The 26,157-nt window shown below is 43.4% G+C and overlaps 1 protein-coding gene across 1 annotated transcript in view; it reads left to right on the top strand.

Annotated features, from left to right (window-relative positions):
* Window positions 1-9,708: 9,708 nt before the first annotated feature.
* Window positions 9,709-26,157, top strand: part of SNX18 (sorting nexin 18) — a 30,094-nt gene continuing 13,645 nt past the window's right edge. Inside the window, exon 1 of the mRNA XM_047092613.1 lies at window positions 9,709-11,487. Within this exon, the coding sequence (XP_046948569.1) occupies window positions 9,867-11,487 (1,621 nt within the window). The 5' untranslated portion in view covers window positions 9,709-9,866. The remainder of the gene's footprint in view (window positions 11,488-26,157) is intronic.

Here is a 26,157-nt window from a genome sequence, read left to right as displayed (position 1 = left end):
GTGATCATTCTCACCCTAGAAAATGTGTGAGGGACAAACTCTTCTAGGTGTATAGGGGCTGAGATGGGAGACAGTCCTGGGTATGAGACAGCAAAGAGAGTGGGGACTGTGGTGAATTAGCAATAACAGCCGTATCGAAAGGGGATCAGCTATAACTGCTATGCAGAAGTACTGGCCCAGTGTAGCCAGATCTTCTGACTTCTTTCTCCAAAAGGACCCAGAAATCCCTATTTTTTAATGAGTGAGAAGTCTCTCACATTTTAAACTAAACACTGGGCCATATTCAGGCAGTGGCTTGGCAATTTGTGACTCCTGGTATAAAACATTAAGAAAAGCAGACTTACAAACTATGACATTGCATATATATTGACGATGGGAAGAAAAACAGGCCACAATTCAAAAGGCGGGACAAAAAAGATCTACAAGAACTGCTCATTAGCCACTAGCTGAGTTAATCTAGGAAACGTATTTGAGGAAAGAGGACAATTTATAAAGGGGGCTGTCAAGTAATGAATATTGGATCAGGTCCTTAGTCTGATTTTGGAGTAGGAATGAGCTCTGTGAAAGAGGTCCAGTATTGAAAAATGAGGGATTTCTTTAATAGTAGTAGATAATTTTTTAGAGACTTGGGGTACAGTCTCAGCTATACATATCACTATAGAAATGAACATCATAAAATCCAAATGTGAAAATATGTCCAAGTCACCTCAACAATGAATCACACCATTTAACAAATTAAATTTAATCATTAGACAATACTTTAAATTATATTAAAATTAATGTTATACCATGAGCATTGTGTGAACTTATGAACATAATATGGACTTATTTCATTAAATCGAGTTAAGATCACATGAAGTGATTTTTTTTACTCCCATTTTTCAGACTAAGAAACTAAGGTTGAGAAAGGTTCATTTGTTCATTCATTTATTCATTCAGTTGACAAATATTTATTGGATTTAAAACATTTTTTAATGTTTACTTTGGGAGAGGGGGAGAGAGAGAGAGGGCATGAGCCTGAGTGGAGGAGGGGTAGAGAGCAAGGGAGAGAGAGAGAATCCCAACCAGGCTCTGTGCTGCCAGCACAGGACCCAACTCCGGGATCGATCTCATGGACCATTAGATGGTGACCTGAGCGAAAATCAAGAGTCAGACCCTTAACCAACTGAGCCACCCAGGTGCCCCCTAACATTTATTTGATTTACTATGCTGGGCATACAGTACTGCACAAAGAAGACAAAATCCCTGTCCTCAAAGAGTTTTAATCCTTGTGAAACCAAGTAGACACAGAAGTACAGTAAGTAGCCTTCCTTTCAGACATGGCGCTTTCTTTGAATCCAGGCCTTCTATTTATTCTCAGCTACAAAGCTTCCAGCAAGCAGCCAATACTCTTTAATAACAACAGTTTTACAGAGCCAGCAGGGGGCAGACCTATGACTCAGACAATGAAAGTTCTCAGGACAGCTAAGTAGTCACTGGCCTGCTTCCCAGCCACGTGATCTCAGCTGAGCTCCCTCTGCAGTTGGATTTCCTGCCCTGTGACACTAGAGATGATAATACCTGCTCTGTCCATGGAAGAGTTGCAGTGAAAATACAGCAGGAAATAAGATTTTAAGAGGTGAATGTTCTTATGAAATCCTATGTATATATTTGTATAATGTTTGGTATATTATACAAAAAACTTTCAAGTAAATATAAATACAGTGTAATTTGTAATACTATACAAATAGCCAAATGCAAATATAAATCAACCAATGGTGAAATTCCCAGAAATCTCAGAAAATCTGGAGTATTGTTCTGGATTGTTGAGCTAGCTTTAAGATTGCTAACGTAACGAGAAGTGTCATTTAATTGCTTTAGAAGCATTTCCTTACAGCTGGACACAGAGGGGCAGAGGCAAACAGACCCAGATACATGAAGAGTTACTGAGAAGAGCTGACCTCCAGGGAGGAAAGTCACTGAAGAAGTATTTGTTAATTGCCTACCATGTCTGTTTTATTCATTGCCTTATCGTCAGTGCCTGGGACAAACTTCCTGCTCTGAAAAGGTTTGCATTCCAACAAGGGAGACAATTACTATATAGATGTGTTTACAGTAGGTAGTAAGTGCTACACAGAAAAGAAGCACTGAATGATGGCTGGGGGGTGGAAGGGAGAGAGCAAGTATTAGTTAGGATAATTAAAGCCAGCTGCATTAATAAACAAATCATGCAATCTCAGTGGCTGAACCAACAAAGGTTTCTCTTCTCAGAAAGTCTGATTGGTGTCGGCGACTCAGGGACCTAGGCCGTCTCCACCTTACTTCTGGGTTCTCCAATGCAGAAGAAGAAAGGAGGGATAGAGGAGCTACACTGATTCTGAATAAAGTGAAAATGCAGCATGGTGGATCTCAGGGGGAAGAGGATTCCAGACAGAAAAAGCAAGCAAACAAACAAAAAACATCAAGGACAAAACCTGAGGCAAGTTCTGGTGTCTGGTCTGACATGTAAGAAGCTTAGAAGTTGTTACTCCATTCTCAGGAGAAGTAAAAAGACAAACAAACTGAAAAAAATCAAATATTCTTAGATTCATAAGAGAAGTGAAGTTACAGCACAAACCACTACATCCATATTGGAGAGACCAACAGATGAATATAGAGAATCACACCTTGGCAGAGCAGAAGCCTCTGTAGGAAACAGTGTTGGGGTGGGAACATCTGAACTGTAATTGATGAATTGCTGGAGGACCCGTGCGGACAACTCAGAGTTAAAAACTCCGGGGAGACCCAGCCATTAGACAGTCCCCACATTTTTGTGAGTTTTACCTCCTGGATCTCTACCAGGTCCTCACAGTGAATACTGGAGAAAAATCCTCTACTGCTTCTGGCAGGGGAAGGGGAAAAGAAACCATTTTTAAACATGCTAGAGCATTGTGTTCTTCTAACAAGGTGCGACCTCAGGAGAAACTATTTAACCTGAGCCTAACCTGCTGGGATTTTATTAGGGCCTAATTGATCTAGAGGAAAGGAAATCTCCAACTCCAGCACACTCTAACCACCCTGTCCCACTTAATGGAAGAGGAAAAAAAAAAAAAAGCCCTAAGAAGTACACATGAAGTTCACAGTCCAGAGGCAGAGGCTCACTAAAGGCCCAACAATCACCATAAAATGCTTCCCTTCCCCACTGTACCTTACCACACATAATAAAAGGCCTATTTACAAAAGTTCCTCTTACCTAGCAAAATATGCCTGGCTATGAGGAAAATATTACAAGGCATACTAAAAGGCCAAAAAATAAAGTCAAACAAACAACAACAACAAACAAAACAAACAAACAAACAAACAAACCCCAAAGACACGGGTGGAAGAGAGAGCAAGTATCACAACCAGATTCATATATGTCAGGGATGTTGGAATTACCAGATCAGGAATTTAAAGCAACTGTGATTAGTATGCTAAGGGCTCTAATGAAAAAAGTAGACAACATGCAAGAATAAATGCAATGTAAACAGAGAGGTGGAAATTCTAAGAAAGACCCAAAAAGAAATGCTAGAGATCACTGTAACAGAAATGAAGCATGTTTCGATGGGCTTGTAGTAGATGGACATGACTGAGGAAAGAATCTCTGAGCTTGAGGATATATCAATAGAAACCTCCAAAACTGAAAAGTATACAGAAAAAAAAAAGGCTAAAAAAAGATAACCAGCATAGAATATCCAAGAACTTTGGGACAACTACAAAAAATGTAACATACATGTAATAGGAATAACAGGAGAGTAGAAAGAAGAAAACAGAAGAATTATTTAAAACAACAAGTGAGAATTTCTTCAAATTAATGTCAGATACCAAACTATAGATCCAGGAAATTCAAAGAACACCAGAGAAGACAAATACCAAAAAAAAAAAAAAAAAAAAAAAACAAACCCTATGCCTAGGCACATAATTTTAAACTACAGAAAATGAAAGAGTAAGAAAAAAAATCGTAAAAGAAATCAAAGGAAAAAATATCTTACCTATAGAGGAGCAAAAATCAGAACTATATCTCACTTCTCCTCAGAAACGATGCAAGCAAGAGGAGAGTGGAGTCAAATATGTAAAGTGTTGAGAAAAAGAGCTGCCAATTTAGAATTCTGTGCCATGAGAAATTAAGACTTTCTTAGACAAATAAAAATGGAAAGAATTTGTTGCCAGTAGATTTGCTTTGCAAGAAATGTTAGAAGTTCTTCAGGGAGAGGGAAAATGGTTAATAGATTAGAAACTCAGATCTACTTAAAGAAAGGGAGAACACTGGAGAAGGAATAAGTAAAGGTAAAATAAAATCTCCTATTTTTCTTAATTGATCTAACAAATAACTGCTCAAAATAGTAACAGCAGTGCTTTATTCAACTATGTATGTTTATGAGTGTGTATATATGTGTGTGTGTGTATGTATATATGTGTGCTTATACATACATAAAATAAATGATATAAATAAATATGTATACACACACACACTTATGTGTGCTTATACATATTTTATACATAAAATAAATGATATCAATGCTACAAGGGGCCAGAAGAATTTGTATTATTTTGTTATTAGAGGGTACTCACACTACCTGTGAAGCAGTATAGTGTTAACTGAAAGCAGACTTGGATTACTTGTAATGCGTATTGCAAACTCTAGGCCAACTACTAAAAAAGAAGTTTAACTGATATGTAAGAAAGCAGAGAAAATGGAATCAATGCTTTTCGACATTATATTGGAAGTCCTAGCTAATGCAATAAAGAAAACCAAGAAATAAAAGGCATACACATTGGGAAGAAATAAAACTCTCTTTGTGTGCAGATGACATGATTGGCTCTGTAGAAATCCCCAAGAGAATCAACTAAACCCTCCTCCCACCCCTAGAGCTCAAAAGTGATTACAGCAAGGTTGCAGGATGCACAGTTAATATACAGAATCCAATTGTTTTCCTACACATATTAGCAATGAACAAGTGGAATTAAAAGCACAATACCACTCACCTTAGCACCCTCTGAAAATGAAACACTTCGGTATAAATCTGACAAAATATGTAAAAGATCTATATGAGGAGAAACCAAAACTCTGACGAAAGAAATCAAAGCACTAAGTAAAAGGAGAGATATTCCAAGTACTTGGATAGGAAGATTCAAGATGTCAGCTCCTTCCAACTTGATCTGTAGATTCAATGTGATCCCAATCAAAATCCCAGCATTATTTTGTAGCTATCAACAAACTGATTATAAGGTTTACCTGGAGAGGCAAGAGACCCAGAATGGCCAAGACAATACTGAAGTAGAAGAACAAAGAGGGCTGACACTACTCAATTTTAAGTCTTACTCTATAATTTTTTAAAAATTTATTCATTTTGAGACAGACAGAGAGAGTGAGCAGGGGAGGGACAGAAAGAGAGGGAGAGAGAGAATCCCAAGCAGGCTCCACACTGTCAGCTCGGAGCCTAATATGGGGCTTGAACTTCCAAAATGTGAGATCATGATCTGAGCCAAAACCAAGAGTCGGACGCTTAACCGACTGAGCCACCCAGGCACCTGTAAGTCTTAACTCTAACGCTGAAGTAATCAAGACAGTGTGGTACTGGTGGAAAAATAGAGGGATCAATGGGACAGAATATAGAGCCGAGAAATAGATTCACACAAATATAGTCAACTGATCTTTGACAAAGGAGGAAAGGCAACACAAAGAGGCACAGATAGTCTTTTTGACAAATGGTGCTGGAGCAGCTGGGCATCTGCATGCAAAAATCAATCAATCAGTCTAGACACAGACCTTATACCTTCCACAAAAATTAACTCAAAATGGATCAGAGACTTCAATATGAAATGCAAAACTATAAAACTCCTAGAAGATAACAAGAAAACCTAAATGATGTTGGGTATGGCAATGACTTTTTAGTTATAATTCCAAAGCACTATCCATGAAATAAATAATTGATAAGCTGGACTACATTAAAATTAAAAACTTCTGCTTTGTAAAAGACAACATCAAGAGAATGAGAAGACAAGTCACAGACTGACAGCAATATTTACAAAAGACATCTGATAAAGGATTATTTTCCAAAATGTACACAATTTCTTTTTTTTCCAAAATGTACAAAATATTCTTAAAAGTCAATAATAAGGAAGCAAACAACTCAATTTAAAAATGGGCCAAAAATCTTAACAGACTACCTCACTGAGGAAGACATACAGAGACACCTGGGTGGCTCAGTCAGTTTAGTGACTGACTCTTGATTTTAGCTCAGGTCGTGATCTCATGGTAGGGAGATCAAGCCCCGCATCTGGTTCCGTGCTGAACGTGGAACCTGTTTAAGATTCTCTCTCTCTCTCTCTCTCTCTCTCTCTCTCTCTCTCTCTCCCTCTGCTCCCCTCCCCCATATTCACACACACACTCTCTCTCTAAAATTAAAAAAATTAATCATAAAAAAGATATACGGATGGCAAATAAGATGTCCTACATCATGTGTCATCAGGGAAATGCAAATTAAAATGAGGTGACACTACCCGCTTATCAGAATAGCCAAAATCCAGAACACTGACAATACCGAATGCTGACAAGGCATTCTGCTCCATTGCTGGTGGTAATGCAAAATGGTACAGTCACTTTGGAAGTTGGCAGTTTCTTACAAAACTAAACATACTCTTACCATGCAATCCAGTAATTGTATTCCTTGACATTTACCCAAAGGAGTTTAAAACTTATATCCACACAAAAACCTGCACTGGAGTGTTTATAGCAGCTTATTCATAATTGCCCCATTCTAGGAACAACCAAGATATTGTTCAGTTAGACAAATAATAAATAAACTGTGATACATACAGACAATGGAATATTATTAGGGCTAAGAATAAATGAGCTATCAAGCTATGAAAATACATGGAGGAGGCTTAAATGCATATTACCAAGTGAAAGAAGCCCATCTACAAAGGCTGCATACTGTATGATTCCAACTATATAACACCCTGGAAAAGGCAAAACTATGGAGACATTAAAAGGATCAGTGTTTGCCAGGGGTTAGGAGGGAAGCAGAGATGAACAGGCAGAGCACAGAGGATTTTTAGGGCAGTGAAACTACTCTGTACGCTACTACAATCATAGATGTAGATACATGTCATTATACATTTGTCCAAGCCCATAAAATATACAACACCGAGAGTGAATCCTAATGTAAACTATGGGCTTTGAGGGATAAAGGTGTGGTAGTGTGGGTTTATCGATGGAAACCAATGCACGTCTCTGATTGGAGATGTTGACAGTGAGGAGGGGCTATATGGAAAATCTCTTGTGCCTTCTGCTCAATTTTGCTATGAACCTAAAACTGCTCTAAAGAAATAAATCTGAGGCACAAATGTGCTTGGCTTGTTCCAGAAATAGCAAAGAAACCGCTGTGGTTTCACTCTAGTTGAAGAGAAGAATGGAAAGAGAAGCAAGGGCCAGGCCACCACATAAGGCCTCACAGGCCAAAGGAAGAAGTGTGAAGATACGGTCGTGTGGAGCTATTTAGTGTCGCGGAATGATGTGTTTTTACAAACGCACAAGGAAATAGAAATAGTTGATGGTTATAAAAATGATTGTGTAAACTAAATTATGAATAGTCTCCATTTTCCAGAGAACTCTTTTAAAAATGTGTTGCTGTATCTACTTCCCTGAGTGCAGAGTTATGATTTTCTAATACTTGAGCACATTTTCTAAATATCCAAGACCCTAAGGAACTTTTCCTGTCACCCAGGAGCCACAAAGCCAGGCACCATGGATAGCCCGTTTCTCTCCTTCACCAAGCCTGATGCCTGGCCTCCCATCGGACTCCTGCCAACTGAATGCTTGTTTGTTCTGGAACTGCAAACAACCTCTGACATCCAGTAGTTCCTCAACTACTGTTTCTAAGGAGCAGCCCAACCAGTCTTTAAAAGCCATCACCTCTAAGTCCTGGAATTTTCACACCTGAAATAGATTTTTAGTCTCTCTGTCTCAAAACCTGAAGCATTGCAAGTTTCGTGTTAGTGAACGCTTTAACCTAAAAAACCAGATGAATGGTAAGGGTGAAATTAAACGTACTTATCCTAAATATGGTAGGTTAGCTTCTCACAGTTAACAAACAAAATCAATTGTATTGTAGATGTTCCGTGAATGTCGACTTCATGTTTCTGACCACATAAATAGTTGACGATGAAATTCAATGACCTCTCTTGCTTACTGTAAGAAGGATCCTAACTCAGAGTTTTCAACTAAAAATGTTGTAATTCAGAATTTGCTTACAGAATTGAATAAAGGTTTTTGCATTAGGGATAAACACTGTGGGAGTACTTCTGGTATACTGGGTTGGTGGTTTTGCGCAAGATGCTTAGAATACCACAGCCCTTCCTCACAATACTTGTAAACTCTTCTGGCCCGTTTCCCAGATTTGCTTGAAAAGGGTCAGAGGACAGGCTGAAATTAATGACATATGAATGCTGAATCCCAGTTAGAGGTGTCTTTAAAGGAATCATTAGGCTAGACTTAATAAAAGGGGACTATGAGAAGAAAAAACTTGGGGCAAATTATACACTGAAGGAAAAGAAGATGTGAAGGCAACTTCGGAGATGGGAGCTGATTAGTATCTCGGGAAGTGAGTTTTCTTTTTTGAATCTACGTATCTTAAAGATAATATAAATACAGTGAGACAGAGATGAATGGACACAGATGGTCATTGATCTCAGATTAGGAGTAGGGGTGTGAACATGAGGGTCCTTTCTGGTGCTACGCCCTGGGATTGTGGTTTTAGGACCCCATTCTCTTTATGAAGGAGAACGGGGTTTTTGCTTTCCCAAACAGCAGTAACATTAGCGACAGCAGCAACAAACACCTGACTGTACTCGCCATATATGAATCCCTCTGTTTCATGTTCCCCATCTGTAAAGTAGGGATTACATGATTATCGAATCCCCACAACAACCCTAGGAGGGAGGGAGGTCCAGTGAGTGACTTGCCCAAGGTCATAAGCTAGGTAGTGTCAGAAAGCGAATTCGAACCCAGTAGCCTGACTCGGAAGTGTAAACTCTCATTCCCCGCACTACGTGAGGCTCAGGGAGCAGAAGGGACATATGCAAAATGCCAGCTCTCTCCCGCCCTGATGCCTCTCTTCCCACACCACCCTTAGCCTCTTCATTTGTCAGGCACAACACCTTCCTTACTTTGCTCTTGTCATTCTTCTCCCCTTCTTGCCAGAAGGTTCCAGCGGGTGGAAGACGAAAGGGAGCGGACAGCCCCCGGCACAGGCATCTTGTCTTCTTCTTAGTGCCGTCGCTAATATTCACTGAAACTCCTTTATTAGATGTGTGGTTCAGTTATTCTAGAAGCATTCACTGAGCGCTCAGAGTGGGAACGTTCGTCAGGAACGCAAATATTAATTTACTTTCTAGGATACGTTTGTTTTTTGTTTTTTTTTTTTTTTACCTAAGAGCCTAAACATCTCAGACAATTCACTTTCTGAGTGGAAATCTTCGCCCTGCGCCTCACGGCTCAGGGCCCGCCTGAAGGGGGCAGTGGCGGCCGCCGAGTGGGCTCCGCCGGCAGGCGCGGCGGCTCGGCCATCGCTTGCTCTCGCCTGGCGCGCGGCTCTCGGCCGTGGATTAGCGCAGCTGGGGACGTGGGAGGCCGCGGGCCCCGCCCCCGGCCGGCGGCGGCGGCGGCGGCGGCGGCCCAGCGCGGCAGTCGGCGCTGCGAGCCGAGCGACGCGGAGGGCGCGACCGGCGGGCCGGGGCGCGGAGTTGCGCGCTATCTTTTGGCCTCCACTTCGCGCGCCGGGCGCGGGCGACACCGCGGGTCCCTTCGGCCGGCCCCGGGCTCGCGGCGCCGGGAGTCGGCGGCCGCTCGCCGGGACGCCGGGACCATGGCGCTGCGCGCCCGGGCGCTGTATGACTTTAGGTCGGAGAACCCGGGCGAGATCTCGCTGCGGGAACACGAGGTGCTGAGCCTGTGCAGCGAACAGGACATCGAGGGCTGGCTCGAGGGGGTCAACAGCCGCGGCGACCGTGGCCTCTTCCCGGCCTCGTACGTGCAGGTGATCCGCGCCCCTGAGCCCGGCCCGGCGGGCGACGGGGGTCCGGGAGCTCCAGCTCGCTACGCCAACGTGCCGCCCGGCGGCTTCGAGCCCCTGCCCGCCGCGCCGCCCGCCTCCTTCAAGCCGCCGCCCGACGCCTTCCAGCCGCTGCTGCAACCGCAGCAGGCGCCACCGCCGAGCACCTTCCAGCCGCCGGCTGCGGGCTTCCCGTACGGCGGGGGCGCCCTGCAGCCGTCGCCTCAGCAGCTCTACGGCGGCGGCTACCAGGCCAGCCAGGGCAGCGACGATGACTGGGACGACGAGTGGGACGACAGCTCCACGGTGGCCGACGAGCCCGGCGCGCTGGGCAGCGGCGCGTACCCGGACCTCGACGGCTCGTCGTCCGCGGGCGGCGCGGCCGGCCGCTACCGCCTGTCTACGCGCTCCGACCTGTCGCTGGGCTCCCGCGGCGGCCCGGCACCCCCGCAGCACCACCCGTCGGGGGCCAAGAGCTCGGCTACTGTAAGCCGCAATCTCAACCGCTTTTCCACCTTCGTCAAGTCGGGCGGTGAGGCCTTCGTGCTGGGCGAAGCATCGGGCTTCGTGAAGGACGGGGACAAGCTGTGCGTAGTGCTGGGGCCCTACGGCCCAGAGTGGCAGGAGAACCCTTACCCCTTCCAATGCACCATCGACGACCCCACCAAACAGACCAAGTTCAAGGGCATGAAGAGCTACATCTCCTACAAGCTGGTGCCCACGCACACGCAGGTGCCGGTGCACCGGCGCTACAAGCACTTCGACTGGCTGTACGCGCGTCTGGCGGAGAAGTTCCCTGTCATCTCGGTGCCCCACCTGCCTGAGAAGCAGGCCACGGGCCGCTTCGAGGAGGACTTCATCTCCAAGCGCAGGAAGGGCCTGATCTGGTGGATGAACCACATGGCCAGCCACCCGGTGCTGGCGCAGTGCGACGTCTTCCAGCACTTCCTGACGTGCCCCAGCAGCACGGATGAGAAGGCCTGGAAACAGGGCAAGAGGAAGGCCGAGAAGGATGAGATGGTGGGCGCCAACTTCTTCCTGACCCTGAGCACGCCCCCCGCCGCCGCCCTCGACCTGCAGGAGGTGGAGAGCAAGATTGATGGCTTCAAGTGCTTCACCAAGAAGATGGACGACAGCGCGCTGCAGCTCAACCACACAGCCAACGAGTTCGCCCGCAAGCAGGTGACGGGCTTCAAGAAGGAGTATCAGAAGGTGGGCCAGTCCTTCCGCGGCCTCAGCCAGGCCTTTGAGCTGGACCAGCAGGCCTTCTCCGCCGGCCTGAACCAGGCCATCGCCTTCACCGGAGATGCCTACGACGCCATCGGCGAGCTCTTTGCCGAGCAGCCCAGGCAGGACCTGGACCCCGTCATGGACCTGTTAGCGCTGTATCAGGGGCACCTGGCCAACTTCCCCGACATCATCCACGTTCAGAAAGGTAAAGCCTGGCCGTTAGAACAGATGGTCTGGAATGTGTTGTTGAGGCTGAAAGGGCCTCTGATTTGGACAGAAACACCAGTCTCTGTTTCAGACTGGTGTTCTATGGGTTGGGAATCAAGAAGAGATGTGGACAGCTGGCCTGTTTTTCTGAGTGTATGATGGATTGTGGGCAGGTAGCTGCCTCCTTAAAGAAATTCCAGACAGGGAGTGGGTACTCTTCAGAGAAAGTTCTGAGAGTACTTTTTATGACAGTGCTATCATTTTCGAGTTGAATGGTTGGGTAATGAGCTTCTGGGATCTGTAATCTTGTACCTAGGGTAGAATTAGAAGAGGACCCAAACCATGTTAGGCATCCATTTGAACACTGCAGGGTCACTTACTTAGTGATGGATTTCAGGAAGCATGGAGATCATGGGGGAAGAACGGATATCTGCAAATAAAGTAAGCCCCGTATCTTCCTTCCACACCTCGCAATCCCTAGTTTGGTAGAGGAATTATAATCAATTCTCTGAGGGTTCTAGCTGGGGCAGTTTAAGAATGTCTTGCCTAGGCTTCTTGCAACCTTTGTAGAATGAGGTTTAAAAAAAAGGCTCACTCTAATTTCAGGAAGTTTTTTCTCTTTAACATTTAGTCATTTTTGAGAGCCAGAGTGTGAGTGGGGGAGGGGCAGAGAGAGCCCAGAGCCAGAGACACAGAATCCGAAGCAGGCTCCAGGCTCTGAGCTGTCAACACAGAGCCCGATGTGGGGCTCGAACCCACGAAACCATGAGATCATGACCTGAGCCAAAGTCGGACACTTAACCTACTGAGCCACCCAGGTGCCCCTAATTTCAGGAAGTTTTACGAAAATCTCTTTAAGCTCAGTCATTTTGAATTCGGAGTCTATTACCCGACTGAAAGTAAAAGAGTATTATCTAGGAAAACGATGTAGGGAAACTACAAAGAATGCACAGCATCTGAGTATCTCGTCTGAGGGCGGTGTTCCTGGTTTCCCAGTGAGTTAGCTGCCCAACTCTCAGAGCTTGTTTCATTATTGTTAGTTGTTAGTGTCCCTAATTTTTGTTAAAGCACTAACCTTTGCAGATTATTTTCTTAGAAAATAAATTAGAACCGTCAAGCTTGGAGTGAGAGAATGGGGAGGTGTTGGAGTTAGGGAGGTGGTCTTGCCGGTAAATATCTTCTGTTCAGTGTGGCATTTGTGGCAGGGAGGGAGTTACCTAATCTGACTTCCTGTGATGTTGGAAACCTCCTTGGGTCGTGAGGTCTGGCCTTCAGTGAGGAGGTGCTTACCGCCTTTCCAGGTGCACCAGTCCAGTTATGAACAGCCCTGATCTTTGACATATTCTTCCTTACATTGAACTAAAATTTGCCTCTCTTGTTTGTCTTTGTGTTCCCTAGACCCACAGAAAGTTGTTCTATTCCTCAACATATTGGCCCTTTACACTTTTGGAGACAGAAGTCTTGCTTCCTTCCCTTCCCTGTGCTGTTCTTCCCCCCGCCGCCTTCCAAGTGTGTGACTAGTCTTCCCACCCACCAAGGAGGGGATCCTTCCAAATCCTTGAATTTGTCCTTGGTCCTGCTAAAATGCAGTATTCTGAAACATCTGCAGTACTGATTTTGGTAGAGAATAGTAATTTTGTTGGCAATTTACATTTTGTAAATGCAATCTAAGATTGAGGTAGCTATTTGAACAACCATATTGAACCTGCATCTATATTCCTTATACCTTTTTTTGTGTGTAAATTGCTGTGAATCCTTGACTTTCTGGCTGGTGCTGGTGGGACTGACTCTGAGCCTTTCGTGCAAGACCTTATATTTAAATACCATTGTGTTATATCAACCTGGACCCATGCTGCCTTTTTACATATTTTGTGAGTTTATGCAAATTGTTGGTAAATAGTTGAAAGGGTGGAGGCAGGTACAGTCATCTGCAGGCGGACGCAGGTGACTGGCTGCTACAGGGTGGCATAGGTTTACTCACTGGCTTTACTGTCCTTCAGACCACACACAGCCTTGTCAAATGCCCTGCTGTTGAAACTATTAGAAAAGGTATGGTATTTGTTCTGAGGTCTGTTATGAGTTTACAGCAGTAGTTTTTGTAGTTTATCAAACTATAGTTTACTTTTTTCAAATCCTAGAATTAAAATTGTAATCTATTTCTGGGGATTTGAGAAACTTTTTTCATTAAAACCAGTACCATTTTATGTTGTCTAAACAGATTCAAGGGCACTAAACATAATCCTTAGGAAGTTCAGAAAGAAAATCAGTTAATATTAGTAAGTATAGTTTGTTTCTGCTGTAGCCTTTGTGTGTAACGTACAGGGAATGTGTGTCCCTAGGTGGCAGGTCTTTAGAATGTACTGCTATTTAAAGCTATAGTGTGCGATGCAGGAGGCTAAAAAGCATTTGCTTATGACCAGTTTTTATCAAGGATGCTTGTGTATCAAGGATGCTAGTGTTGGCAATTTTTAGGAATACAGATGAGACAAATTTCGTAAGTCATGTTAAAGCTTTTTGAACATGTTCTGGATGTTCAGAACTTGTGGCTGTAAAAAGCAGCTCAACCCTCCCCTTCCCCCCCCTCCCCTAACTACACAGTTGCTGTTGGAATGAGTCTTTTTTGGTCTGAGCACTTGGGGACTTTGTTTACAGGTTGGTTTTCTTTTTTCACCCTCTAAGGTCTCAGAGTATAATCACATCAAAGATTTTACTGTAACTTTTGAGAGGAGAACCAAAAGAAGAAAAAAAATGATAAAAATCTTTAAGCAGTTTAAACAGTCTTTTGTTTTAAGTATGTGGTTCAAAGTTCATAGTTCAACCTAGGGAGAAACTTAAAAATTCAAAATAATTATTTCAACACTTAAGCCCTCATTGTTTACAGGAAGAGAAAAGCAGTTTCAGTTCTTCTACTTTTTACACGTTCTAGTCATATTAGGTCCACATTCAGATGAGACAGAAATGATTAGAAAGTGCTTTTTTAATTACTAACACAGTTAAGTAGGGGAGTTAAGTTTTTTTCCCCCTTAATTCCTGGGGGGAAAGGACAGGAACATTAGTCTCCTCTGGGCTTTTTTCTTATCCAGGAGACTGCTGTGGTCAGCTTTTCCAGTGTTCCAAACCTGTGGTATTCGATGCTGGGTCTGTGAGCCACATATGGCTATTTAAATTTAATTAAAATAAAATAAAATAGTATAATTCAGTTCCTTAATCACACTAGCTCTGGTTCATGTGCTTTGTAGCTAGTGGCCTGCACATTAGACAACAGATACAGAACAGGCCATTTTCATCACTGCTGAAGGTTCTATTAGACAGTGTTGTGCTAAACAGTGGGCCATGGTTTAACTGTGAGTCCTTTCAAATTTCTCCAGTAAGCTGATGATCTTTGCATACTCTTCAGATAGTTTTCTTTTTACTTGGCATCCCGTCCTTTCCATGTTAAGTAATAAAAACTGGGAGGGGAAGCAGGCCCTGCTAGACCCCTCTCTACAGAACTTCCCAGGCACTCAGTCAGTGAGTAATATTTCTGTGGTGTGAGGATGTTCATCTGCTCTGCATCCTGCCTTCATCTCCCATTCAGAAAAATATAACTGGTATCAGAGTGGATGTCTGAGACTAGGGAGGAACCAGCTCCAGAACGAGGGTGGAAAACTCAGATACTCTTAAATGTGGTGGACTGGCATTTTTCTGACTATACTTAGTACTGAAACCATTGCTTAAACTTAATAATGGTTTTAGTGTAAGCACTTCCTGCAAAAGCGAAGAAAGCCATATGGTTTCTTTAGCTAAAAGAGAATTCTAGAATTCTAATGTTTTTTCATCAACTAACGGAGTCTTAGGTAAACAGACAATTTTGGTTAATGGAGTCAAGCATAGGAAGAAGGCAGTTTGCTATAGTCTGAAGTACAGTAGATGGGAATTCAGAATATGTTTGAATGTTGCTCATATTTTGCTCTGTCTTAACAGGAGTCCCTTAAATTCTTTGTTCATAGGCCTCTCATTGATTCCTGTCTAGTCACATGTCTGTCACTGCCCAGCTTTGTAACCCTGTGGTCTGATTTTCTTTTTTTGAAATGGTAGCATTTTATCTCCTCTTTATCCTCCCTGCCATAGTATGCTTTTATAATGCTGATGTTGGTGAGTTGGGTGGTACAGAGAATCTCTTCACTGTCAGTTTCTTAGCTTATTCTGTTCTGTTTCCAAAGATATGATTAATCCCTAATGTTTAATAAAGCTTACTCTGGATGGCAGTGAGTTGCTGTGGTTTAAAAGCTTGAGGCTTATCTCCTGGGGAATACTGTGAAAGGGAAAGTGTGGTGAAAAGTGTGGGCTTCATCTTTATTTATGAATATGGACTAGGTACTGGGAGGGAAGCACTTGAAGAGAAATTTCTTGATTCCCGAGAAGAGATATGTCACGTAAAAGTGATTTGTTGGTAAAATGTCATGAGTCTGCGAAGGAGGGTGGCTGAGCTAGGTAACAAACAGGCAGGCAGTCCTGTTTTCTGTACTCTCAAATTAAATATGCAGGGTCCACATTGCTCTCTGTAAACGTTCCAGATGGCGCCTTCTTTTCAACAAAAAATAGCCCCAGGACCTCAGGAATGGTACACCAGTAGTGGGCCTTATCAGTCTTGTGGGGTAGAGTTTCACCATTGTGCTTCCTTTCACCATGCGTAGGGTCCGTCTTATGTCCCTCAGACATTAATTAAAGATAGCTAGAGTCCTGGCAGGGCACCCAAGGTAAGGCTGGGCCACAGTTAGCCCTTCCCTGTCTGCTCCCCATTCTCCTGTGGCTAAAAATAGAACTGAGAGGGTGGTGCCAGGAATATAGAGAAAAGGTCTAATAAGCGGGCTGTTTACAAATGCATCCTTGTTTTGAAACTTCTGGGCTGGAAATTGAGGTCATTCTTTTTTTTTTTTTGTTTTGTTTTGTTTTAGCCCCGTCTTAATTGAACCCATTTCTCCTCTCCCCTACTTACACCTCCAGCTATTTTTTAAGGAGACTTCAGTTCTAGCCATAACCTTTGTCCCTGTCTGTATTTTCTTAATAAAAATGAGGTTGGTTACCTTTGGGGCTTTTGAAATAGATGCCTGAGTTCTTTGGTTAAAATGACAATGTGACTGGCCACAGATGGTCTTGGTCATGAAGCTAGGTAGGGATACTGCTCAGATCACCCTGTCATTGGTTTCTCAGACTTCTTTTTGAGGCATGAATCCTTGAAATTACACTGGGGTGTCCCAGTCTGTTAGGCTGATGACGGCAGAATCAAAAGGAGGCAGGAACCTGCACTCCCACTCATGTTCCTCGGATAACTCTTGGAGTTCGTTGGACTTCCCTCCTAATTAGGAAATGTCATCTGCACAGTTTCCTGTCTGGTCATCTTAGGATTTCCAAACATGAAGATCAGAACCCAAACTAGGAAGAAGTTCTGGGAGAAGGTGTCAATTCCCTTATGAACATGACACTTCTTTTAAATGATGATCTTTTTCTTCAGGCTGAATAAAAATTTCCTGCCATATTGTCCCAAAGCATTTTAAAACCAAAGTTTAATACCAAGTTAGATTTAATTTTGCCATCTATTTCTGAAACTTTGTGATACCGCCAACTAAATGATTGTCACAAATAAAATGGCACAGTAATGCTTAGCTCTTGTTTAGAGAGACTGTACTCCAAGGACCTGTACCATTTGTCACTATTTATAGAGCACAGACTAGAGTCACATCTGCAGGAAGGACATATGGGACTTAGATCCTCACAGCGTTCTTTGACTGGTGGCAGAGAGGTAATGTGCCGGATTACTGAGAGCCCTCCAAGGCAATGAAGAAGAGATGGGGCTGGCCCGAGTCTGTCAGGGGAGCTTAGTTAGCCCCACAAACAAAGGGTGCCCATGTCAAGGCAAGAGCCCATGTTCGGAGTCTCCTCACTGTGGGCCAGTATGGAATCTGGGGGGCTAGTGTGTGGATGTGAGGGGAGCTTTGGACAATGATTTTATTAACCTCTGTGTCTCAGTTTTCTCATTGGTAAACTGGGAACGCTCCCTCCTAAGGTCATAAGGATTAAATGTTATGGTTCTCAGTACTTATTACTAAATGCTTAATTTGAAAAATAGAAAGGACTTTTCAAATGGGAAACACTCTTCTTTAAAAGATAGTTCCAGTAATCTTCTCTTCCCTCTGGTAGCCTCCTGCCCTCAGAATTGCAGGCAAAAGTATAAAAACTATAAAAAGTCATTGGTATAGCAGTTAAGTATTGCATTTTAACATGGCTGTCCTGCATTGCACACTAGAAGAAATGGTAACAGAAATAAAGGCCAGTGTTACTTGGAGTCAGTGGTTTGTGGTTCACATTAAAGAGTTTGTGTAAATTGTTTCCTATCAGTAGCCACTCCCTTCTTCTAAATTACTTGTGTCCTTGCACAAATCACTTTGACGTTTCTGAGCTTCTGTTCCCTCATCTGTCAATATCTGTCAATCTCCTAGGTGTTGCTTGTTAATTGACTTAAAAAAAAGGTAACATCCGTACACTGAAAAGAAAATATTTGGAAAATATATGATGAACATGTAGGCATTGTTTCAGACGAGTTTCAATAGCATTCTATCTGCTTATGTTACTTTGTAACCTGCGAGCATGAAAATTCTTTATCAGCTGATGTGAAACAAAATTTGTGCACTTCTAGTTCAGATCAACAAGCATAGATTGAGAGGGCTTAGCCTACCAGGTGCTGGGAATGTGAAAGTGATAAATACCTGGTCTCCTACCTGCTGGTGAGAGCTCCCAGGTGTTTGGAGGCTGAGGTGTGGTGGACAGCTGGAGAACAAGGGATGTAATTAGTAGGGCCACCAGAGAGAGAAATTGTGGTGGGTTTTTCCTCCTGTAAAGTGTACTTCACTTTGAGTTCAAAATACTATCTCCTCTCCAAAGGTGGAAACAATCTTGTATTGTTGGTCTTGTATTTGTAGCGTCATTAAACTTTAGCGTGAATGAGTGTTAGTTCATTTGTCATTTCTACTCCTTTCCGTAGAAGTTTTTATCTGTCACTGTGATTGGACTTTCCTCTCCTGACAAGGAAATTTTATGTGTTATTTGCCAGGTAGTGAGACAGCAGTTAGGGAGGGGAGCCAAGATCTTAGATTTATTCAGAGTATCCTCTCAGAGATAAACCTGATTGTATTCAACAAATGTGCAAGTGCCCATCATAGTTCAGGCACTCTTAAAGATGCTAGAATTGCATCACTGGCCAAAACAAAGATCACCACCCTTGTGGAGCTTACATTCTGATTCTGGCAGGGTGGAGACACAGTGAAAAACCAGCACAGTAAGTACATTATAATGTATGTGGTAGGGGAAAACATAAAAGTGGAGCAGAGCAAGTATGCATGGGGAGGCAGAAGGAAGTATAAATGAAAAAGGATGAATGAATGAAGAAGGATGATCAAAGTAGGCCTCACTGAGAAGGTGAGGTTTATTTTTTTTTTATTTTTTATTTTTTTGCTTTTATTTATTTATTTATTTATTTATTTATTTATTTAAAATATGAAATTTATTGTCAGATTGGTTTCCATACAACACCCAGTGCTCATCCCAAGAGAAGGTGAGGTCTAAATGGAAGCCTGGAGGAGGTGAGGGAGTTAGCCAAACAGGTATCTGGGGGGAGAGCCTTTCAGGCAAAGGGTACAGCTAGAGCAAAGGGTACAGCTAGAGCAGAGGTGTTGGGATGGGTATGTGCCATCAGGCAGTAGGAGGCCAGGTGATGGAGCTAAGAGGGTCTGGGTAGGAAATGAAGTCTTGCAAGGTTCAATTAGTAGGGCTTTGTACGTCATTGTCAGGGCTTGGAGTAAAAGCCCTAGTGAGATAGGAGCCATTGCAGGACTCTGAGCCAAGGAATGACATCCACCTGGACCTGTTAACAGACTTATTCCAGTTGCTGGTTGACAGTAGAATGGAGAGAAGGTAGGGTGTCAAAGGTAGGAGCAGAGAGCCAGTAGGAAACCACTCCAGTAATCCAGGTGAGAGACAATGGACGTGGGGACCAGGGTGCAGACAATGGAGATGACGAGGAGATATATCCCACATTGGATATAATTTGAAATTAGAATCAACCGGTTTTCCTAAGGGATCCGAAGGGGCATGTGAGAGCGAAAGGAATCATCAAGGGTAACTGCAGTTTTTGGTCTGACCAACAATAAAATGGAGTTTCCAGCCACTGAAATGAGGAAGGCTATGAGTGGAACAGGGGTGAGGATGGGAATCAGGACTAGAATTTAACCCTTTTAGGTTGATGGGCTCCTACATTCTGTTGACATCTCCCTACTCCAATACATGCATGGACAGGCAAGCCTTAAATCTAGTTCCCTCCTTGGAGTTTCCTACTTGGAGCCCAGTCCTTTCTGAGTAGGCGTGGCTGGGAGAATGCTAACTGGTATGCCAAAGACTATACATTACTTAGTTGTGGGGTAGTGTGTTGGGGTCATGTTTTTATGTTCCTCTAGTATGTAGCTCCACTATTTTTTACGTGCATAATAATAAGTGCTTATTAAATGCTTGTTTAATTAAAAAAGTAGGCACCCAGGGTGCCTGAGGTGCTCAGTCGGTTGGGCATCCAACTCGATTTTGGCTCAGGTCATGAACTCACAGTCCTGAGATCGAGCTCTGTGTCAGCGCAGAGCCTGCTTGGGATTCTCTCTCCCTCTCTCTCAGCCCCTCCCACATGCTCACTCTTTCTCTCTCTCTCTCTCTCTCTCTCTGAAAAATAAATAAATGAAGAAGACAAAAAGTCTTCAACTTTAGTATCTATGAAGTAACTTTCCTAAACTTATTGAGAAGAGAGGAAGTTTTAAAGTAATTTATTTTATGTGCCAGAAAAATTAATATTATGTACCTCATGATTTCACTTTGTATTGATTCTTGATGTTTAAACTTATATGTATACACTTTTTCCTCTTTGGTAAGCTTTCATTTTAACACATTTGTCGGGGTCCCTTTTTTGCATAGTTCCAAGCACAAGATCTAGAGCACACATTCATCTTGTTGAATGACTTGGATTCACAAAGCACTGAGCTTAGATGTTGAGCAGTAAGTGCCTGCTCTCATGGAAGGTGCAGTTCCATAATGGAAATAGGATGTGTGTGCAGAGAACTGGGAGACAGGAGGTCGACTTAACTTAGTGCCTATTGTAAGAGTGCACAGGAGTCCCAAGGATGAATCATTGTCAACTGTGTTAGGAGCTTAGGTGGGTAGCATTTGGTTTCTTCCTCTGAAAGATGGTGGGATATATATATGTATGTATATGATATATATACATGTATTTTAAAAATATAATTTATTGTCAAATTGGCTAACATACAGTGTGTAAAGTATGCTCTTGGTTTTGGGGGTAGATTACTATGGTTCATTGCTTACATACAACACCCAGTGCTCATTCCAACAAGGGCCCTCCTCAGTGCCCATCAAGGTGATATATATATTTTTTTTTTTTAATTTTTTTTTTTTCAACGTTTATTTATTTTTGGGACAGAGAGATACAGAGCATGAACGGGGGAGGGGCAGAGAGAGAGGGAGACACAGCATCGGAAACAGGCTCCAGGCTCTGAGCCATCAGCCCAGAGCCCGACGCGGGGCTCGAACTCACGGACCGCGAGATCGTGACCTGGCTGAAGTCGGACGCTTAACCGACTGCGCCACCCAGGCGCCCCGGTGATATATATTTTTTTAATGTTTGTTTATTTTTGAGAGAGAACGCATGCGAGTAGGGGAGGGGTGGAGAGAAAGAATCCCAAGCAGGCTCCATGCTGTCAGCACAGAGCCCAACTTGAGGCTTGATCTCATGACCATGAGATAATGACCTAAGTGGAAATCAAAAAGAGTCAGAAAGTTAACTGACTGAGCCACCCGTACGCTTCAGTAGATGGTCATATTTTGACTTTCAGAGGAAAATAGTCAGAAAGTGCATTCTTGATCTTGGACATGCTTTAGGATAAGCATATAATAGCTGATACGCTGCATGCCCAGTGCTCAGGTCAGTGAGGCTGGCTGACAGGTTGAGTAGCTGTCACCATACAGTATGACACATGTGCAGTTGTGGGCATGTGCCATGGTGTGAAATAGGACAGAGGATGGGGTAATCAACTATGGGGAGAGGATAGAGTTCAGGGGTGGCTTTTTCCAGTCTCACTGTAAGAAGTTTTTTGAAAATAAATTGGAAGTTTGCCTAGCAGTCAGAGGCAGGAAGGCATTCTGGGCAGAGGGAATCAATCATGTACAAAAATCAGGGACTAGATCCTGGCTGCCTCTCAGATTCTGCCCTGAGTGATTACAGCTGCCCCACCCTGGATCTAATGAATCAGAATGTTAGGGACCTGTGGCCTAGACAGTGGTGGTGTTCTTTAAAGAGCTCCCCGTGGGATTTTAATGTGCCACTCGGTTTACAGCTCGTGCTGGAGGGGATAGAGGGGAGAGTCATGGAAAGATCAAATAAGGTATTGACACACTCAGGCCTGCACTTTAGATGGACAGGTCCTAGTGACAGGTGTAAAGGGTGGTATGTGGGTGAGGTGAGATGGGAGGCTCTTAGTGATTTAGGCAAAACATGATGAAATCCTCAACTGGGGCCCTGTGTGTGGGGTTGGGGAGGAGGAGAGAGAGGGGGCTGTGTGCCTGCAGGAGTGAGGGTAAGGGACAGGGAGGGGTATAAAATGACCTGCAGACAAGGGACTGGAGCTACCAACAGAGATACTTGGAGCAGGGGTCTGCACTACAGCCTACCCATGTACCCTGTTTACAGCACTTCAGCTAAGGGTGGTGTTTACATTTCTAAATGATTCCATTTTTAATGGGTATAAAAGCCTCGGTTTTGCCTTGACGTACAAAACTTCAAGTATTTACTATCTGACCCTTAAGGAAAATGTTTGTTTACCCTTAACTGGGAGGTCTGGCAGGTTAGGGAGCTGGGGTATGAGTAGTAATAGTAGTTGCTACCATCTTTTGAGTACTTACTGTGTGAGTAGCAGTATTCTGGGCAGTTACATACACTGTGTCTAATTCCATGTAGGAGCGGGTCTGACTGCATGCATCCTGCAAACAGCTGGAGTGGAGTTCCCACCAGCTTCACTGTGTAACTGGTTGCAGTTTCCTCGTGTATAACATGGAGTCATCATTTTGCATGCCAAATACTTCTATGCGTGAATTCCTAGCTATTGTATTAGATTCCTAGGGCTGCTGTAACATGGCTAAAAAGACAGCCTTCCAAACGAAGGTGTTGGCATGGCCACGTGCCCTGTAAAGGCTCTGGGGGAAATCCTACGCCATCGTTGCTGTTCTTTGGCCTTTGTACCCACCACTCCAGTTTCCGCCTCCATCTTTACCCGATGTTCTCCCTGTGTGCCTGTCTCTTTGTCTCCTCTCCTTTTAAGGACACTCGTCACATTGGATTTAGGGCCTACCCTAATCCAGGATGACCTCACCTAAACTAATTATATGTGCAAAGGCGATTTCCAGGTAAGGTCACAGGCCGTAGGTGGATGTGCATTTGGGTGGTGGTGATGGGATACTGTTCAACCCAGTACAGCTATTATCTTCCCCAAAGGGATGTTATCCCCATGTGAGACCTTTGAAAACTAAGGCTCCGGAAAGTTAAGTGAATTTCAGGATTGCACAGCTAATAGCAGGGCCAGAATTTGAGTTCATTTTTTGCCTTGATTGAAAACTAGTGTTCTTTATGCTACAGTAACTAGCATGCCTGCTAGAACATTTTGTATTCTGTAGACAGGCAACGGCCACTAAAGGTTTGAAACTGAAAAGTGAAGTCTGAATCATGATAAAAAATAAAAAAAAAAAAAAAAGAAAGAAAACATATTTTGAGGGCTTACCATGTGCCAGGCATTATGCTTCATGTTTAAGTTCGTTGTATCCATATAAACCTCATAGGAGATCTTGAGGTAAATACCCTCATTATCCCCATTTTGCAGACAGGAGATGAGCCACAAAATTTAACTGTGAGCTCTTAGAAGTGTCCCTCACCGCTGTGCAGCCTGGCCCCAGGGCAGGCCGTCCGGAAGATCCTCCTGTTGGCTGAGTGCAGAGATGAGAGGGCTGTTGGAGTAGTCGAGGCAGACCAGGCATGCGGGTGGTTTTGGAAAGTAGCAGGTGAGCTTGAGATACCTGCCAAGTAGAGTGGCCAGACTTGGTGAGGAGTGGCTTTCCTGAGGAATGTACTCTTACCTTCCACGTTTTAAGTTTGGCGACAGAAAGGAGTGATGCCAGGAAGAGAAATAGGCAGGTGAAGAAGATGAGCAGGATTACAAGGAAAGAGAAGGAACAGGGCTGAAGGGAGTCTTAAATCCTATTTTCTGGGCCTTTATTGTATTTAGGTATATTGACATTTGTGAAAATCACAAAAGCTACCTGTTGTCTGCAGTGAGATATCTTTAAATACATGGGTGTCAGCATGGGTCCTCTGTAAGGTTTCATGTTTTATGACTTGTGTTTCAGGTCTTTTTAAAAATGATGTATTTCTGAGTGCTTTGTTTTGTCTTCAGATGGTTATTTATGGTCTAGTTCAAGGGAGCCCAGATACAGACCAAGTGAAGACTTGTCACCCCTGGAAACCTGATCCCTGCCAGCATGAGGAAGCAGGAAAACTCCAGGGTCAGAGGTGTTTTTAAGTTTGAAACAGCTGATTTAGGAATTGTCCCCAAAGCTCAGTGATCGTAAAGCGATGTGAACTGCTAGATGTCAGCTGAAGAAAGAGGCTGAGCTGAAATAAAAACAAAAGTATTTGTTTGGGGTCCCAGAATTACAGTTCCATGAACACAGATTTGGGCAGCAACCCAAACAGTGCCTCCCAGAGAACAAAATCAAGGGTTTTTAAATCAAAAAGGAATGCTTATAAATGTGGCTTACAAAGAATTTCTATTGGTGTTGGTGGCAGAAAACTAAATCTGGGTTGAATATAATTGGTTGCTAAGGCTGTCACCCAGCAGAACCTCACTGGAGCATGCCACAGGTGTTTGGGCTGAGTCCTTGGAACGCAGGCCCTTTGGCCCAGTTCGCAAGTTCATGGCTCCACCCAGTGAGGGCGGGAGGACGTGCAGAAGGCCCTTCTCCTTAATGGCTTCCTGGCTCCACCTTAAAACCCCTTGACATAAGTGACCCCATTTCACACAGTCATAGTGGCCACAGTGGATGGCACTAAGGACGGTGATGAATGCTGTGCTGCTTGCTCACCAGTTAGTGCCACCATAGCTAAGTGGCAGTTTGTAACACTGTGGCTTACAATTAGAATTCTAAAGTTAAAAACGAGACGTTATTTGGGAAGAATACTTGAAAGCAAGAAATCAGTTCTTTAGAATTACCCTTCCAAGTACAGTGTTAACTGTGGCACTCTCAGAGGCACTCATCCAGTCGAGGACCTGGCTTTGGGTTTGGGGCTCACGCTTCCTCAGTATCTGTAAAGAGCTGATGACATTTCACCGCCGTTCTGCCCTGTGCGGAGCAGCTTGTCTGTTTAGCAGCTTCTCTTAGATATTTTAGCTTATGTCTCCCTTTATCTTCCTAGAAAAAAAAGACAACTATTAAAGTAGTTTCCAGAGTTCACTCTCCCTGGTTCAGGTATGTTTTATCATAGGTCAAAGGCCATCTAAACCCAAAGTGCTGGCAGCTTGCAAACATACCTAATGCTGCCCTATTTGTACATCCATGTATGTGTATCAGGTAACAAAAGAATTAGGAAATTGGGGATTATGAGCTGCAGCCCGTAGGCATCGATTGTGTTCTCTGAATTTAAACCATCATGTGGATTTTGTTTTACAAAATTGGTTGTTTTAAAAAGTTTTATTGTATGCTCATAATTATCAAGCCTGCCCTTTCTATCTGTGAGGATTCTATGGGTATAAAATCTTTTAAAAAAAGAAATGATACATGCTTTTCTTTTCCTATTCTCACATTTTAAAGTCTTTATTTATATTTGCATGGCTAGAGGCAAGTCAGCATTTTCACTGTTGTATGCAGACTCTTCTGAAGTAAAAACATACCATGTTTACAGAGTTCTCTTGAATCTACAACCCTGGTAACTTTGTCACATATTTGATATTCTATATAAGCTGAAACACAAGAAGCTTTATATAAAATTTTCTCGCAAAGAGCCATCTGTCCTGCCAAGTAAGCCACAAGAGGTATAATCGTGTGGTTCCCCCTTCAGTTTTGGAGCAGGGTGCCCGGCAGGGGTATGTGCTTAGTAGCAGTCCTCAGATGTAAGGTACACTCAAGTGAGTGCTCCCATTGCTCCTGCCATATTCCTGCCCTCCCACGTTTGCTGACTGCTGCATGGAGCTGAGCTGAAAGGGCCTCTTCGTCGGCATGGCACAAGGCTTTTCCAACAAACTATCTCAGGACCAGACCAAACTCAGAGGCCTAGATTCTTTAAATGATTGATTTTTACATCATCTGGCAGCCAGTTTTTTTTTTTCTTTCTTTCTTTTTGCAGTTCATTACCCTTGTGTCTGACTCTCTTCGAAGGCTCATTTTTAAAATTACTCAAAAGTTCTCTTTGCCATTTTATTATATTTATGAATTGAAAGTGAATTTTATATTAATTTTACCTTTGGATTTTGATAGTTCTCAGCTGTAGGGACCTTTAGTCCCTTCAGAAAATTGCTTTCACTGACTTAAATTC

Source organism: Lynx rufus, unplaced genomic scaffold, assembly GCF_022079265.1.
Source record: "Lynx rufus isolate CCGP_SWC_20201006 ecotype Redwood Valley unplaced genomic scaffold, mLynRuf1.p SCAF_1, whole genome shotgun sequence".
Classification (NCBI taxonomy): Eukaryota; Metazoa; Chordata; class Mammalia; order Carnivora; family Felidae; genus Lynx; species Lynx rufus.
The sequence above is the reverse complement of the archived record's forward strand: the minus strand, read 5'-3'. Positions and strand labels throughout refer to the sequence as shown.